The 19,851-nt window shown below is 35.2% G+C and overlaps 1 protein-coding gene across 2 annotated transcripts in view; it reads right to left on the bottom strand.

Moving 5' to 3' along the window:
• The window catches only part of LOC150097914 (uncharacterized), a 156,961-nt gene that overhangs the window by 47,214 nt on the left and 89,896 nt on the right, over window positions 1-19,851 (bottom strand). For both annotated transcript variants that reach the window (XM_090405973.1, XM_090405972.1), the window contains exon 3: window positions 7,893-8,162. In XM_090405973.1, coding sequence (XP_090262099.1) covers window positions 7,893-8,162 — 270 coding nt within the window. The remainder of the gene's footprint in view (window positions 1-7,892; window positions 8,163-19,851) is intronic.

Genomic DNA, 19,851 nt, shown 5'->3' with positions numbered 1-19,851 from the left:
GATCTCACCAGTTTTTGTCTTTTTTGTTTCAGTCACCCCTATTATGTCGATCTGGTACTTATATAATTCTTCAGCTAGCTCAATTTCTTTGCCATTCAGGCTTCTTATTGATAGTACTGATCTTTAACTCTGGTGATGTTGAGTTTGGGTTTGTTTTCAGATTTGTTACAGTAGCTGACTTTTCGCTGTTTGCCCTGGTTCTCTGGCAAAAACAATGGGGGCCTTGTTTAACCAGGCTACGCCCCAGCCGGCATGAAATTTTGTCATGTTGTACCACCCTTTTGTTATTTTGGTTTAACCAATAAGAATACAATTTGGTCGGCTAAATCCCAAATTGCCGGCCCATCCTCGTTCGTTCAGTATCCAAGTAGATACCCAACAGGGTGCACCACGAGAAGGTGAGGATTGGACATTAGGTCAGAAGCCCTGGTCGGTTCTCCGCATTCCTTTAAAGGCTATGTGGAGGTCTCCTCTCAGTTATACAGCTTTGACCCTTAAGCACCCCACTTATGAATTGTTTATTTATGAAATTTTTGATTTTATATTTTTGGACAGGGGTTGACTGTGGGTAACTGAAACTGTGGAAAGTGAACCTGCAGATATGGGGGGGGGGGGGTTTCTGTAGTCTTGTTTCCATGCCTATAGGGTATATAATATGTACAAAGCACTTATCCCTTAGGACCAGTAGATTTATTGGTATCTAAGCTACTCAAGGATTCTTCTGATATCACTCTGATGAAAATCTAAGGTAGATATGCACTGAGCAGTTATTGGTAAAGCACGGTTACTCTTTTTTGATCATCAATGCAAGAGTTGAAAGAGAAGAATGATGCTAATAGGTCAGCCGTGTCTCTTGGTGATATTACTCATACAACAGTGCCATCTGAATGTGTATGAGAGAGAGAGAGAGAGGCGAAAATATGGATTAACTGCACTTAATGGCCTTGATGCAGAAATCAGTTTGTTATGGCTAAATGCAGAAATCTTGCCAGAAGGCAAGATTTCTTATTTAGCCATAACAAACCCTGACTTTAATTTAATAATGGTCTTTCTGCAGCTGTTATGCGATAAAGAGTAGGTTGGGTTTTAGTTTCAAGCCACTTGTGATATGCTGAATGCTTTTCTTGGACTGTCTTGACATATCTGCTGGAGAATCAAAGTTCGAATAATGGTCTAGAGTTTTGGGTAAAATAATGGGATGAAGGCTTTAATTCCAGTAAGAATTATTTATGTAGATAGTTTTGAGTTTTATTTTAATAAAAATATAACTCAAATAAAATAAGTTGTCAGAGGTAATAACAAAGATACAGAAAAAAAACTCAGAAACAATTAATTACACACATTAGATTTTATCAGAACTTCACAATTCATACACATAAATAAATAACCAATAAAAATGTTAAGTTAATTACTGTATATGTGTTGGGACAATGCTAGTTGCTACTGTCACGTTCTGTAGCATGGCGCATGTCATATCCTAAGTAGTCAAGATTTTTAATGAAAGCAGACTAAACTTGGTGTAGGATTAAGCCTTGATTTTTGTTACATTATGTGGAGATATGCAGCATTTCAGAGGCTTCCTTGAACTTTCATATAAAACAATTATGATCAATATAAGGAATTTTTTTTTATTTCCAAACTACTCGATGGCCTATGGTAGTTGTAAGGAATGCCAAACCTGATTTATGCTGTCTTCTTTTTTTGACATCTCTTACATGTTCAGACATGCAGATCTCCACACCCTACCTTCCTGTTTGGCCTGCATTGGTTCTAGTCTCTTTTCTGTACAATTTTTGCTAATATCCCTGATGTAGGGTTATATTTTATTAAACTCGTTAATTATCTTAAAACATGTGATCTTAATGCTGGAAACTATCTATAGAAATGTTAAATCACAGAAACTTATGCACTGATTAAGAATTATTTATGCTATTTGGTTGGAGCAGGTGTTGAGGTTAGAAAAGCAAAAACAACAGTCAGCCCAATAAAAGGAGAAGCAGCAGTAATTACAGATATCACCCCATTTGGTGCTATTATAATGCCAATGAACATGAAGTTCTGTAGGGAACTTAGTCTCAGAAACATTTATTTTTACATGACATTCCTCTAATTCCCTGACTGATAGTGATTTTTGTGTTTCTTCCATTTCTCAAAATAGCTGGGCTTTCACTGTTTGCTCCCTAATTACCTAATAAAAACAGTGGTTAACTGACACTCCAGCTTGCATATGTGATTATGGTGTATCATCATAATGTATTACTGTCATGCAATAAAGAGTACAATTTAGTCTGCTAAGTCCAAAACTGCTATGTCTTCATTTGTTCAGAATCCAGATAAATACAGACTATTGGGACTTACCACAGAGAGGTGAGCAATGGGCATCTGGTCAAAAATAGCAGTTTTCTACATTCCTTATTAGGCTATTTTGCAGTCTCTTTCTAGTCATTTATATTTGACCCAGAACACAATATATTTGCAAGGAGTTTGAATTGCCTTTTAGGAAAAATCAAAATTTAACAAGTTTCTTTCATGAAATATTTCTCAGGTTGAATACATTTTTAATGTAGAACATTTTTTTCAAGAGAAAGATAATTATATTCATCATGAATGAGTAGAACTGAATGTTTTTAAATTCTTACTTTCTCACTGAAACAGTTTCATTTTAATCTGTATTCTAAATTGCTTAATAAGTTAATTTTTTTGGAGGGGGGGGAGGGTGAGAATAAATATAAAATAACTTTTCCTGATGTAAATGATTTATTTATTTATTTAATGTTGCTCCCACTCATGAAAGGCTATTTGCAAACCTTAGTACATTTTGTACCATAGGTGAGCTAGGGATTTTTTCCCCTCCTATTTTATTGATTTTATATATTTTTCTGTATTTTTAATTTATTTTTTTACGTAGTCTGGAAACTCTGCTCTAGAGACCAAACATGAAACTTTTTTTCAAGCCATTTCAGGTTGCCAATAAATGAGTGGTGGTCTTACACTGGAAAATGAAATTCATCTCTCACTTGTAAACATAATTACAAACATCCATGCAAAGGGTGGGTTAGTGTGTTTGGGTTGGTAGGTTAGTTGGTAGGTTAGTGTGTTTACTCTCCAGCCAGCTGGCTGGTGAGTAAACACACTAACCTACCAACTAACCAGGATGGCTTCTAGTAATTAAGATATTTGAAATTCTTAACTACAAAACACCAATACAGAATTCAGAGAAAGACTTATAGCATGCTTTCTCAGTGTTCCCTATATAAACACTGGGTATGCAATAAGAGTAATAGTAATAAATACAGTTGCAGCCATTGGCTATCCCATTAAGTGTCATCAGGGGAGGGTAGTTAGTTTGGAACTATAAAAGGATCAAAGACATAGTTCTTGAGAAAACCAAGATAGACTGCAAGATTCTAGTGCTTTGAACTAAACCTCAGAAGTTGCTTTGCGACAAATTCTCTGGTGCACCTTTAGCCTAGTGGGTTTATTAGTGACCATGGATATATCCAAGAACTAATAAATATATTAAAACACAAGAGTAGAAGAAACTACCTAGGAGTAGTTTTCCCCTACCCTTCAGAGGAAAATTTCAAGTCTTTGCAACATTTAGCACCATTAAGTGGAAAATGAGTTTCTTCCTCCAGTGTAATACCATAACATTGCAAGAGAAAAAAAGCAAGATTTACTTTCATATTTTTTTTCAGGATGCAATATGAGTGATGACAAAAGACCAAAGAGACAATATTTATTCTTTCTGAGCATAAAGTTTTAAAAATAGTTAATCTACTGACCAGCCACTAGATAATATACTCAACAAACAATTATAATGCTTTAGGAGGTTTCCAAGTTCAGATGGTTAATAATTCTGAGAACACCATTCTGTCAGGTGGAGCAGGAGGGAGTCCATGTAGTAGCAGTACATATGATGGTCCTACCGCGACCATGGTTTGCAGAGGAGTTGGATGAAATTCTCCATAAAAAGAATCTATTCTGTACATTCTATGTCCTCTCAATTTCAACTCAACTTAAACAATAACTGAAAAGTTAAAGAGACAGAGATCACAAACAGAAAAAGGTGAATCTTCAAAACCTTCCAAGATCACTTCATAAATATGTTAGTTCCAACATCAACAATATTGATTTACATTCCCAAATTGCAAAAACTACACCTATTTTCCTAATTGACAAATTTCAGCTCATTCAAGCAATATCCTTTTCAATTTTTTTAATTAAGCACATTCATTTGCTGAGAAACTATTCCAGTGGGTTGGAAGGGGGAGGGTGTCTGAATTATATCCTAAGCAGATTGAGGGCAGCACGTTGCATCTATTCTTCTGGCTCATTTCCTTGTTTGCAAAATGAAAAACACAAGCTTCCAGCAGTCAAAACATTTCCACCCCTGTATGAAATGGGCTAATTCATCTTCAGATGTAAAGCTCTTATAAAGGAATTGTCAAAGATATACAGCTTCATTTTGCCAAAGTAAATTATATAGAAATAGTGGATATTAAAGATTCAAAGTTATTTCAAAGCTGAATATATGTAGAAACTTAGGAAGTTTTGAACTTTTGATGAGAGCTTATGAAAATACAATCAAAATTTCAAAACTTCTTAAGCTAATACACATATATCTGACTTTGAAACAATATTGAATCTTTAATATCCTATTTCTATCTAATTTACTTTACCAAAATAAAGCCATATGGCTCTTTAATTTCAGTAAAATTATGTAGATTACAACCATGTTAGAAATAATTATTTTAATTTCCGGATGTTTCAACCTTCATATTAAAGTCATCATCTGGAGTATACACACACACACACACACACAAAGAAGCTATATTACATTTCAAACAGTATGCCGAAGTGACAATGATTTGATCAACCGTTATTCTACTAGCCTCTAGTGGGGGAAAAAACTACATCAAAGCTATCTATTAATAACAACATCAGAGAACAAATGAATGCTGATCGCCATGTAACACTAAAGGAAAGGATATGGCTCTTTCTTTGATAATTACTATTATGCACTGACCAAGAGTTCACTTATGAAAAATACAACTCTCTGATCGGATTGCTTTGGTACTGAAGGAGAGTTTTTGCTTTCTAAAGGTTTCTGCCTGGTCTCTGAAGAGAACCAACCAGTTCAAAACATCTGTCTGACCAGTGAAACCTTTATTAAATGCAATAATAAAAGTCAAATATATGGACGCTTGGGTAGTGCTTGTGTTCTTTTAAGTAATGCAAACTCCAATGCCAAGGATTGTATTCTCATAAGTCAATATTTCGAAACTTCATAAATTCTACACATATTCGGCTTTGAAATCATGTTGGATCTTTAATATTCACAATTTCTATATATGATCCATATATGTGGATCCTAGATGGGATTTGAACTGAGTTCTTTCCAAAAGGGGATCAGTGATAGAGTTATGAAGGCTCCTTTGGAAAGGGATATGTGGAGCAAAATCCATATTAGTGATCGTCAATTCAGTAGTGAGCCTCTAAGGTAGTGCAGAATTTGGCTACTACTTTTTGAGAGAAAAGAGAGAGGGGGAGGGTCTTAGATCAAATCAGTATCCAAAGAAATGAGGAATTTTCTGATGTATTTCTGGTAATGAACAAGTAAACCAATTTAGATATCTTGGAAATCTTTTTACTCGTAACCTCGAAAATACAGAAACAGTATTTGAGTGTTTCTGACTTAACATAGGATGGGCCAATATGAATAAATGAAACAAAATAGGAAAAAATAAGAGTATTTCAAAAAGCCTCAAACTAAAACTATAACATCATTATTATATCTATGGTAACTTCATAAATTCCCTAGTCAGAGAGAGAGAGGCTTAACATATGGAGCCAAGACATAGAAACTCAATCAAAAAGAAATACAGAAAATCAGAGCATTCAAAATGAAATGTTTAAGGAAAATAAAAAACTCACTGGTCATAATACAAAACAAATGAGCAAATCAATGAATTAAACCACAGAGAAGATAACAAATACAATTCTTAAACGATAATTAAGATAGTTTGGACATCTCCACAGAATGTCTTATCAGAGATTGCCAAATATAGCCTAGGATGGAATCACTGGAGGAAAACAATCAAGAGGCAAACTAAAACAAACTTGGTTACAGTCTTTGAAGAAAAGGTCATAGTTATTGAGTTTAGACAGATGACAGAAATTGCCAGAAATAGACCCCATATAGCAAAGATTTGTTCACAGAAGACTCATCTGATGGATATAAGAAAAAAGAATAATTTCTGGCAAAAGTTAATAGAAAGAATACTGTAGATGGTATGGAGGTGCTTTTATTTTATTGTCTGTACAAGAGTTTGAAGAGCAGACTAATGGAGCTAAGAGGTTAGCTTTATTTTTGGATGATGTTACTATGACAACATCTAGATGAGAAAATGGTAGTGAATCCTACCTCTCTCCCTATTTATGACAGCTGCATATAACAGCAATAGTCAGAGAGAGAGAGAGGCTTGATGATCATTTGAGCAGGAGGAATGTTTTCTACATTTAGCACTTTCAAAGTCTGTTTGGATTTGATGACGGTTTTTCTTACTGGATTTACTTACAGAGTTTCCAAACTATGTAAAAATAAATAAAATAAATAAATAAAAAGCAATTTTAAATAATAATAATAATAATAAAAAAACTTATCAAGCCCATTGTACTAATGGACTACAGTTATAATACAAACAAACCAAAAAAAAAGTTATTTATATATTAGTGTGCATTTATCAATCTATAGGATATGAAGAGGATAAAAAAAAACTCATTTTATCATACATAAACATTTGTCTACCCATGGCACATTTATTTTAGGCCACTGCCACAATTGCTTACTTTATAGGACATTTGAGTGCTCTCTAAAGATAAAATAATGTGCAGGTATCCATGCATTTATTGGTCATATTTCATTATGACAAAATCAATAAGTGTCAAAACAGGCACAATAAGTATGGTAAAAAAAATGTAAACTTATTTACAACAGAAAACATAGCACAGTATTGCTCTTATGTCAAAAAAAAATTAACAATTAAATTGATGATGAAATGAAACTCCTGATTTATTTTATCAAGTAAAAATTCTCACTTGCCACAGATGATCAGGTGACTGTTTTTTTTTTCAAGTCCTGTTTATAAGCTTTTGCAATAATAAAATTAGTTTAATCCTTTATCCAAGTGTGAGCAAACAAAGTTAGCGCCTGAAAGTGTCTTTAGGACTGGGGTAAGGTGGTACAACACCAGGGCAATTCGTTGCAAAGGTGGAGCAAGCTACCAACACTCCTATCTCAGTATCTCCTATAATGTAATGCAAAACACATCTCCTTGCGGATATGTCTAATGTTATGCATTAAGGGAAGGGCCACTACCCAGACTAGTTTTGACCTTTATTGAGGTCTCTTCAGTGGGAGCCAGGCCCAAGTGGAGATACCAGGCAGAAGCATTAGCAGGTCATCTCCACCTATAGGAGTTGCCAAATGGTGTGCCACTCTTTTTTAATAAATTACTCTGGATTTAGAGAAAGATGTTGAAAGTTTATTTTTCACTTGGTTAGAGCATAATAAAATTAGTTTAATCCTTTATCCAAGTGTGAGCAAACAAAGTTTGCACCTGAAAGTATCTTCAAGAGTGTTAGTAGCTTGCTCCACCTTTGCAACGAGTTTCTTGGTGTTGTACCACCTTACCCCAGTCCTGAAGATACTTTCAGGTGCAAACTTTGTTTGCTCACACTTGGATAAAGGGTTAAACTAATTTTATTATGCTCTAACCAAGTGAAAAATAAACTTTTCAAGCTTTTGCAATATTTTATATTTTAATATGATTGTGCATTAACACTTTGAAAACAATAACAAAAAATCTTATAGATTCAGCAAACTTCACCTTTTCCTGTAGTAGTGCTGTTCCCACTAGAAACTGGCCTGTCAGGAGGATGCCTATCCAAACAAACAAACTGGCAGCACTTATCACTAAGGGCATGATACTGACGACAATTCTCTGGTGGAGAACATAAAACAGATATACACATCTCCGGTTTTCCACTGAGACAGGTACACTGTGTGCATGGGTCACTGCCCAAAGGGAAGTAACGCTCACTGTGTGCCACTATTCCTCCTCTGTGGTCCAGACAGGTTGCTTGGGTAACCATTATTCCTAAAAAAATTAATTTGTTAGAAAGCAATTCTTAACAAAAGTTATCTATACAATAAATATTTAAATAATTGTCAAATGAAATATTAACTCTTATCAACAGAGCAGGTTACTGTTTCTTGAAGAATTACTTAAGTACTGGTTTCAAGTTGCTAAATTCATCTTTTAGTTTCATTTCAAAACTGATGCAATGACCATAAAACAAACAAGCTATTTTAAATATAAACCTGGTTTTAATCCATTTTTCAAGTAAGCAAACAGACAAGTAAGTCAAGTTTGTGCCTGCAAGTAGTGCCAGTCTAACTGACCCATACGTAGTGCAAGTCTTAGGCAACTCGTGGTAAAGGTCAAATAAGTTCTGATCACTATTCTTGATATTTAAATGCAGAGCCCATCACCTAGAGGAGATGTATGATGCTATGCACTAAAGGCCAGAGGCCACTACCCAGACCGGTTTCGACCTTTATTGAGATCTCATCAGTGGGAGCCAGGCTAGAAATGCCAAGTTTTAAGTAATACAGAGCTTATAAATATTTTACCTAAACAAGTTACCATAAGGTGCTTTGACCTTATTAAATAAAATTCTCAGGATGAGAGATAGACGTAGAAAGTTTTTTTAACTTGGGTATAATATATGTTAAAGATACCAAGCTATTTTAAATATAAACCTGGGTTTAATCCATTTCCCAAATAAGCAAACAGACAAGTCAAATTTGCACCTGCAAGTAGTGCCAGTCTAACTGACCCATATGTAGTGCAACTCGTGGTAAAGGTCGAATAAGCTCTAATCACTATTCTTGATATTTACCCTTAATGCAAAGCTCATCTCCTAGAGGAGATGTATGATGCTATGTATTAAAGGCAAGAGGCCACTACCCAGACTGGTTTCGACCTTTATTGAGGTCTCATCAGTGGGAGCCAGGCTAGAAATACCGAGTTTTAAGTAATCAGAGCTTATAAATATTTTACCAAAACAAGTTACCATAAGGTGCTTTGACCTTATTAAATAAAATTCTCAGGATGAGAGATAGATGTAGAAAGTTTTTTAACTTGGGTATAATATACGTTAAAGATATCTTTAACGTATATTATACATTTTATATTATATATAATATACGTTAAAGATATCTTTAACAGTATCTGATTTAGTTAGTATATGGATAATTTGTCTCCTCTATATATTAATTTTATTAAAGAAAAGATGGATACATTAATGCCGTAAATCTAGATTAATAATTGTTAAAACTGTGTAATTTACTTGTAATAAATAAATAAAGAAAAATCAATTAACAGAATGAATATAAACATTCATATAAAAATACAAAAAACGTAAATAAAATAATGATAAAAATTTCCTTAACTCGCTTACAGTACTAATATATTTATATTATAGGTTCATAACCTATTGTGGGTGGTAGATGCATAAAAATAGACCATGAGCAACGTGGAAAATTGACCAGGGATACCCACTAGTTTCCAGTCCTCTTGTTCACCCCACCATTAGGTATTCACCTTGACACACAAGTGAACAAATGAGGATGAGCTGGTATATTACACCACAAAAAAAAAAATAATAAATAAATAATAATAATAAATAAATAAGTAAAATAATAATAATAATAAATAAACGATGGTATAATATACACAAATATTATGCCAGCTGGAGGCACTGCCTAGTTAAACAAATCCCACTCTTTTCATCAAAGAACCATGGCAAACATTGAAACATCAGCTACTCGAGCAACCTTAAACTCAACAGAATTGAAGCAAGGCACTTTGAACATTATAAAAATAAGTGAAAAAGGCAGAGCTAGCAAATGACTGAATAATTACCTATTAGTTATATAACTGGTCACACCATTCATATCTTAGTAGACATAACTGTGTGACCAAGATGAATACGACAATAACAGATGAGATACAAGCAGATTCTGAGCTACATTTGACTTGTCCGCACAGTTAGCCTAGTGGCTGTGTGCTTTGCAACCATATGCCTGGGGAAGAAGTATTCTGGGTTCGATTCCTGTCAGTGACATGAGGAGCTGAAGGATCTTACTCAGCCATAGCCAAGTTAGCCGGTCTTGGGCATGGACAGTAGGGTTTTCCCCCCAGTTTATCCTGGGATTTTTCATCCCACAAAGCAAGCAAACCGGCCTTGAGAACTCAAGGACATAGGATGCACCGGGATGTAGAGCTTACCACCTTATCCTGCGAATGGTTTAGGTCCGATGATTAATAAACCCTCGACACTGCAAGGTAAAAGAGGGTAAAAGGAAAATAAGATGAGATAAATTGATAAATTCAACCTCATGTAAATTATGCCGAAAAGATTATGGAAAAAATTTCTAGCAAAAACTGCAGCCTTGCTTTTTTTTTTTTTACTGAAAACACACGTACTGTGTATTCGTATTCATACACTTTGATAACGTTTAGTATTTTCAGGTGCTGCAGTAGATTATGATCATGATCGGAAAAATGACAGAAGTGGAAAAGAAAGTGAAAACCCACATATAATTATACCAAAACTGATCTAGGGATGAAAATTATAAAGCAATATGAGGGTGGGCAAAAATTAACAGCCACAGAATGTGATCCCAAGTCTCACACTACAAACAGTGAATATGAAAGATGCTGCCTGTACATGAAAGGATCTACTTCTTTAAAGCCGACAATAATAACAACATAAAAAAGTGTTCTAGTGCCATCTTGAAATGTGAGAAAAAGAGATTTTTCATAATAGTGTTTCACAGATTACTTACATCATTGCAAAAAAAATTATATAATCAAAGAAGCAACTCGATTGAAAATAAAAATCCACAAATGTATAACATACAGGAAAATCTTAACCTAATCATCATAGAAAGTGCACATAAGATGGCAACAGATAAAAATGTTAAAAACAAAAACAAACCTCTCAGAGAAAACAAAAATCTGCTGGAGAAAAGAAGATTTCTTTTTCCTTCTCCAATTAGCTTCTAGCCAATTGGAGAAGGAAAAAGAAATGCAGTAGAACTTACAGAAATAAATGAAACAATCAGAAAATATATTAAAGAATATAAAAAGATACAAGAAATAGATAAACATATCAAAGCACTATGAAATAATCTCACACTAGGTAAAAAAGAAATAATACTAAAAGATTTTCATGGACAAGACATCAAATATAAAAAAGCATAGTAGAAAGGGCTAGACAGTACTTTTTTTCATTATAGAAAGTGCACATAAGATGGCAACAGGTAAAAATGTTAAAAACAAAATCCTCTCAGAGAAAACAAAAAATCTGCTGGAGAAAAGAAGACAGCTAATTGCAGAAGAAAAAAGCAATGCAGTAGAACTTACAGAAATTGTATAACACCACAAGCACTGTTGAAAACACTACTGCATGGAGACCAGAAAAAGATGAAGAAGAAAGTGTTCCAGAAATACACAGCAATGCAAATGAAAGATATGAAAAATAATAGAATGGCAGAAGAAGATGAGAGCCTCCATAGCTCAGTCAGTATAGACGAAGCCCTGGTCGGAAAGACCTGGATTCAATTCCTGTCAGTGACGTGAGGAACCTTTATCTGGTCTCTTTCAACTAAAGGTGAGTTAGCCAGTCTCATACAGAGGTGTGTGGGAAGGGGGGGAGTTCTCCCGGAAACTCTGGTTTTTCGTCCCCCAGAACAGGCAAACCGGCCCTGTGAACACACATGGATTACAGTCATGAATATGTCCTGGTCATATGCTGGTTCCGAGCCCGGATAACTGGGGGGGGGGGGGGGGCAATGGTGAACTACCCTGTAAAAATCTCATCAGGAATACTTTGTGGGCAATGCCTACAAAGTCATCTAAGGTTGGAAACACCTGAAAGGGAAAATCAGATCAGAGAAGAAGATGGAGGAAAAAATAAACTGATAAACCAATTTATTGAACTTACTAATATTTCACTGTTTTTCTAACCAACTACAACAGAAATGATGAAAGCAGTGAGAGAAATATTAACAGAACTAAGAAATCTATTTGATAACTGCCTAAAAGAGGATATAACAAACAGCTGGAACAATGCTAACATGATATTCTTGCACAAAAAGAGTAATAAGAAAAAAATAAAACGATACAAAATTAGAGACTTATAAGCTTCCTGTCACAAGCATTTAAACTGCTTATAAAAACAATAACATAATCACCAAATTATTGGATGAAGCTCAGCCTAATGAACAAACTGGATTCAGAAATTAGTTTTAGTGCAATCGGCCATTTGAATCGGCTAAAAGAAAAATGCAGAGGGTACAATTTACCATTGCACCCAACTTTTATAGATTATATTAAAAAAAAAGCCTTCAATTCAGTTGAAAAACAAGCAATCTTAATAGCAATGAAGAAACATGGAGTAATCCCAAATTATATAAAGCATAAAATATATGAAAAAGCAATTGCTAGTATCCTTATAAATAAACACAGTAGCCCATTCCAAAAAAAAGAGTATCCCAAGGAGATACGTTGAAAAACAAGCAATCTTAATAGCAATGAAAAAACAAGGAGTAAGCCAAAATTATATAAAGCATAAAATATATGAAAAAGCAAGTGCTAGTATCCTTATAAATGAACACAGTAGTCCATTCCAAATTAAAGAGTATCCCAAGGAGATACTATTTCACCCAAATTATTCAATGCAGTATTAGAATATGCCCTGAGTGAACTAGGTTGGAGTGACAAAGGGATTAATATTAATATCATTTATGATATGCTGATGAATAGCAAACAACAAAAGAGAACTAGAAGAAAGGGTGAATGAATTAAAGACAGTATCAAATAAAGTAGAATTATACATAACTATGAAAAAATTAAAACAATGACATATTTGTTTGTTATCTAGCTTCCTTTGAAATATCAAAGGAAGCTAGATAACAGAATAACAAAATTGAACATGCACAAGAATAAGTATACCCTGGAAGAATATTAAGAAAATGAAGCATTTAAGAAGAAATAAAAAGAATTCAGCTAGGCTGAATGGCTTTTGGCAAAGTGAAAAAATTCCTATACAGTCAAATAAAATCATAAAATAGATCCAAACTTTTGAACCAATGCATCATCTTGAATATGACACATGGATCAGAGACATGGCCAATAACCAAACAAATACTTGACAGAATGAGAAAAACTGAGTGCAGAATGGAGAGAGCCATGCTAAACATCAAACTGCAAGACAAAATAAGGAATGAAAATAAAAGAAAAGAAACAAAAGCGTTTGACATAGAGAAAGAGATTTTAAAACTAAAATAGAGACTGGCAGGACATACTGCATGGATAAAAATGAGAGATGGACAAAGACAATCACACGGTGGCATCCATATGAAGGAAGATGAATGCCTGGATGACCAGAGAGAGAAGATGGAAGGATGATCTAGTGGAGATGGCTGGCAAACCTTCAACAGAGAAAGAAGAAAAATGGAGGGAGGAGAGGCCTATAACCATAATTGGTTATAAAAAGGGCTAGAAGAAGTGTTTTACAGTATAAACAACATCAAGAAGAAAAAACTATACCAATTTAGTAACTTATTAATATTTTGCTGGTTTTCTACCCAGCATCTTCAGAACACAAATTTTAACTGTGGTTAAAATGGTTATGGATAATGGGCCAGTTAACCATAAAGTTAATTTGTAGAAGTCAGGCTATCTGGTGTCAGAATGACTGTCTCCCTATCTTTGGCAAATTAATGCAAACATACTTATTGAAGTTAGGCGACTGCTTCATAGCAATGATGATGATTCTAAAAAGTCTTTCAGACCTATAGTGATTTCTGCATAAAACTGATGTCTTCCTCCATTTAATCCCATGAAGAAGTATCCAGAGCATGGGCTGCTATTCCCAACTTGCCATAAAGATGATAAGCCCTCTAATAACTTATATGCTTCTATCATATTCTCCTCTTTTTTTTTTTTGCCTATCAGCTAGTTTTTGAAGCCCACAGACCTTTAATCTATTTGCATAGGGAACAATTCATAGACTTTTGTCTCTGTCACTTGCCTTTGGATCCTCTCCAACACTTCTTCATCCCCATGGAATCCAGGTGACAGATCTGTGTACAGTAGTCCAGATGTGGCTTTATTAAAGTTTTATAAAGGGGAACAATACCTTCCTTATCCCTGCTTGTTAGTGTGTTCTTCAACAACCGCATAATCTGATGTGCTGTTCTGGCTACCTATGCATATGCTCTCTTACACTTCAACTTCCTGTCCATAATCATTCCCAAGTCTTTAGCCTCATACAGTTTCATCTATTTATCATGCTGTCCATTAAAGAGAATTCTTCTGCAGTCAACCCAGTTCTGAATCTTTGTCTTCACTAGCTTCTCCAACACTTTGAGCACAACTCCAGACAAGCAGACTAGCCTATAATTCAAAGACTTATCACCCCCTTTATGAAGCCGAATATTTTTGTCCCCTTTCTACTCTTTTGGAACTTGGGCCAATCTAAGACTAATGTTAAAAAGGTAAGTTAAAACTGTTGTTAACTTCCTAGAACATTCCCAAGACACATGGTGATATACCATCAATTGCTGATATCAATTTACTCAATTCCTCACATACCTCTTGCTTGCTCAACATCATCAGTGGTTCCTTCCCCAATCCCACTGTTCCAATGTTCTGCATTACGTTACAAGCACAAGGATGGAATACATTAATGAAGTGCTCATTTAACATCTTTACTATATACTCCTCAGTGTATATCATTCTCCCACAATCATTCTTCTTTCTACAATTCACATATCGAAATTAGCTAGGATTCCTTTTATTTCCTGACATTCTGACCTCCATAGTAAGGTCATAATCTGGAGTATATACATATATATATACAAAGACAAGCCATATTACATTTCAAACAATATGCCAAAATGAAAATGATTTGATCAACTATTATTCAACTGGTCTGACATCTAGTGGAAAAAAAAAAACATTACATGAAAAGCTATACTTATAACATCATCAAAGAACAAATCCAAACATATACTTTTAATACAACAGAATTGGTGGCCTAATCAACAATTTAACATAAGTGTTTGTTATATTAAAGCTAAGATTGTAATTACTACCATTGTAACTATAATAACTGTTAGATCAAAAGGTTATGTGAGTAAAATATGTACCATCCATATCTCTGGGACTTTTAGACCACCATTATTGTTAAAATTAGGGTGGTTGATAAGAATTTCAGGGGTCTCTTTAAATTTATGTTCATACCATGTCTTGGCGTAAGCTGCAGGTGTCTTTCTAGTCAGTTCTATGTAGAGTATTCAGGACATGACCAGAAAGGTCAGATTACTATAGTTATTAAATTTAATGTGCAGTTTATGTTCCCCTTCTTCAGATAGGAATTGTGCAGCCTGTTTCATAGGGCAAATTACAGGTGCAATGAATATGGTATACTCCAGGGTGGGCCAGTGGATCCTTCAATGAGTTCTTTAATTTTGCAGGAGGTTCAAAGGTAACATTAAGATTGTATTTCTGTAGTATTTTTTATTTTATCTGCTATCTCTTTAATGAATTAAATGGTTACAGTTTTATTGTAATCTAGTTTACATGTGTTTTTAAGTGGAGTCTGTGTGTTGAGGCTTAAGTGCTGTGTGGACATCATGTTGGAGGCTTAATGGACTGTATACAGCACTCAGAAAGGATTAAAACATAATTTAATACTTCCTATATTTTGTCTCAGTCACTGAGACATCTTCAGGGATTACAAAAAAAACCAATGTAACATACACACAAATACCACACAGTACTAAGCCCACCACGTGGGTGACTCTAAAGTCCTATCTAGGTGGAGCGACCTCTATGGGCAGCTGTAGGTGGCCTGGAATGTAAGGTGGGATCTCTGATGATTAGTGTTTCCCAAATCTTAGGAAGCTTAATGTAACCATATTTATTTAGATTTGGTTGATTTCTGAGAGCTGCTGTGGATTCTAAAAATAGTCTCTCTTTTTTGAATTTACTATGGTGGAGTATGGTGATTTTTTTCCCAAGAGATCCTGTGGGTGAAGGTTTAATGGACTTACAGCAACAGGGTACTTTATAAACTCCAGGCACTGAGAGAGGAGGGAGCTGATCTTTTGTAGAACGGATAAGGGTAGCAAGTTTGCAGTGAGGTTTAAATGCTGTGTGTAGCTTGTACTTATTTAAAATCTTGGCTATTTTTTCCGATGTGCCATGGATGTAGGGTATAGTGATGGCATTTCTAAACTCTTTCTGAAGAGATGACCAGGGAATGGGGGAGAAACTGATTATTTTTTTAATAGTATGATTGCTGTAGCCATTGGAGAGGAAGGTATTGTGTATGTGGTCAAGTTCAGTTGCAAACGTGGTTCCACTGGAACAAAGATTGTGGGCTCTCTTGGTTCGAGTTTTAATATTGCCATATTGTTGAGTAAGGTCGTGGTGGTGGGAGAGTTTGTGAATGTATCTGCCTGTGTGTGTAGGTTTTCTGTCTACAGTGAAGGAAAATGTACCATTAGGAAGGTGTGTAACTAAGGTGTCTAGGAAGAGTAAACTATTGTTCTTTTCCATCGTAAACTGGATTCTTGGATGTAGGCTACTGAGGAAGGAGTCTAATGTGTCTGGGCCATGAGGCCAAATAGAGAACACATCATCTACATATCTTAGCCAGATAGAAGGTTTGAGAGGGGCTGAGTCTATGGCTCGTTTTTTGAAATTTTCCATATAAAAATTGACAAGCAGGAGTGAGAGGGAGGAACCCATGGCAGTTCCCTCTATCTGCTTGTAGATTTTGTTCTTCCAAGAAAAATAACGATCTCACAAAAACACAAGTTAAAAAAATTAACTTAAAAAAGTATCTTCCTGGACTCTGGACATTACGAAAAAAACGCAAACTTTTCTGCCCCCCGCCCCCAATATACGGTTTACCAAAAATCCACGAACTTAATTCCCCACTAAGACCAATAGTAGATGTTACTAACACACCTTGCAACAAACTGTCTAAACAGCTGGCTAACTCTCTGACCCCCCCCCTTTCACTGGACTTTCCACATCCTATATAAAAAAGCTCTACCCATTTTAAAACCCTAATAGAAAATCTAACCTTAAATAACACAGACATATTAGTAAACTTTGACATCTCCTCACTGTTTACCAATATTCCCTTAATTGATACTTTAACACTCATAGAAAACGTTTTTCCTTCTGACATCTTAGATCTCTTTTCCTTTGCCATCAATTCTGGTTATTTATTTTTTGACCTTCATATTAAAGTCATCATCTGGAGTACACACACACACACACACACACACACACACACATATATATATATATATATATATATATATATATATATATATATATATATATACACACACAGAGACAAGCTATATTACATTTCATACAGTATGCCAAAGAGACAATAATTTGATCAAAGGTTATGCTACTGGCCTGACCTATAGTGAAAAAAAAATTACATAAAATAAAATAACTACATCAAAGCTATATTCTATTTATGAAAACATCAGAGAACAATTTCACATAGATAGTTTTATTACAGCAAAAGATGAATTAAAACACTATCCATGCCAGCCTGGTTGGCCAAGTGGATAGCGTATCGACTCTCCAGCTAAAAGGCTTTGGATTTGAATCCTGCTGTGGGCATGGATGTTTGTGATTATCTGTGGAAATACCAATGGTGGTCAGTGGTAGATTGGTGTAGTTGCGGTCATTTGGTGATTCAATGGTGGAGACGGAGTTATAGAGCAGGTGCCCTCCCTCGATGAGTCCTTGGACTCCCTGGAGGTGTCAAATAATAATAATATTAGAGTTAAGATACTGGATTACCAACAGTCCTATTTATAATTAACTCTTAAACAGAAAGGCAATGTGGGTAGAATATGTGCCTTCCATGTTCTTGGGATTTTTAGACCATCATTATTGTTAAGATTAGGGCAGTTCATAAGAATTTCACAGGCCTCCTTAAATTTACGTTCATACCACATTTTGGTGTGATGTAAACAATAGGTGCCTTTTCAGTTAATTCTATGTACAATATTCAGGGCATGATTAGAAAGGCTGACTTTACCATAGTTATTAAATTTAATGTACAATATATGTTCCTTTTTTTCAGATAGGAATTGTGCATCCTGTTTCATCTATATAGGGCAAATTACAGGTGCAATGAATATGGTATTATTATTATTATTATTATCATCAACAACCGAACCTCCATAGAGTCAGAGACTCATCGTGGGAAGTACTCACTATTGCATACAATGCTCATCCAAGTGCGTCTTAAATCTTAAAAACGTCTCATCCGTGTGTTGTGGATGTGGACACATTGAATCAGTGTCCACATCCACAACACACTGAGGAAATGCATTCCACTCATCTACCACCCTCCATGCAAAGACCTTGCTTCTCACTCCTTTGCTCACACCCTCCTTATACAGTTTCCAGCAATGGCCTCTTGTTCTACTTCCCTCTCCAATTCTATGAAAAATCTCTTCCATGTCTACCTGATAACAACCCCTGACCAGTTTATATGTCTCAATCATATCCCCCCCCTCTTCCTCCTATTCACGAGGCTCTGCAACTTACATTCCCTCAATCTGTCCTTGTACTCCACATTCCAAAGACCACTGACTACCTTTGTGAATCTTCTATGTACACTTTCCAACATATCCTCGTCACCATGAAAACCCGGCAACCAAATCTGTGCACAATAATCCATATGAGGCCTGATCAAGGCCTTATACAATGGCATCATAACCTCCCTATTTCTGCATGCCAGGATTCTCCGTATCATTGCCATTATTCGATGTGATGTCTTCACAACTTGTGCAATGTGGACCCTGAATTTCAGGTCCTTGTCCACCATCACAACTAGATCTCTCATCTCCTCTACTTCTGTTAAAGTTTCCCCACCAAGTGTATACTTGGCATCCCATTGTTGCTTACCAAATCTCAAAACCTTACACTTGGCAACATTGAACTGCAGTTCCACTTACCTGCCATTCGTGCAATCTATTCAAGTCTTCTTGCAAGGCATTAACATCAGCCTGACTGTGCATTGCTCTCCCCAGTTTTGCATCATCTGCAAACAGCTGGATATCACTAGTTAATCCCAACCCAATATCATTAACATACAAATTGAACAATAGTGGCCCCAAAACTGATCCATGTGGCACACCACTGGTGACCTTTCTCTTTCAAGATACTGCACCCCCATATACAACTTTTTGATACCTATCTGAGAGCCAGTCACTGATTCAACACAGAAGTCTGTTATTCCATCCCATCTCTTTCAATTATACTCCAGGTTGTGTCAGTGGATAATTCAATGAGTTGGATAAGTTCTTTAATTTTGCAGGAGGTTTAAAGGTAACATTAAGATTGTATTTCTGTAGTATTCTGTTTATTTTATTTGATATTCCTTTAATGTTTTGAATTGCTACAGCTTTATTGTAATCTAGTTTATATTTGTTTTTAAATGGAGTCTTGTGAAGAATTTTGTTGATAATATTGCTGCTGTAGCCATTTTTCAGGAAGGTATTGCTGATAACTTTTAATTCATCTTTAAGTGCTTGTTCACTGGATCAAATCTTCAAAGCCCCATTTTTTAGTGTGTTAATGATACCTAGTTTTTGTGCTGGGTGGAGTTTATGTGTATATATGGGCCAGTATGTGTAGGCTTATGGTAAACAGAGAAGCTAAG

Source organism: Typopeltis vanoorti, chromosome 16 (genome assembly GCF_054136105.1).
Source record: "Typopeltis vanoorti isolate ZY-2024b chromosome 16, IOZ_Tvanoo_1.0, whole genome shotgun sequence".
In the NCBI taxonomy this organism is placed as follows: Eukaryota; Metazoa; Arthropoda; class Arachnida; order Uropygi; family Thelyphonidae; genus Typopeltis; species Typopeltis vanoorti.
Note: the sequence above shows the minus strand (reverse complement) of the source record. Positions and strands in the feature narration are given on the sequence as shown.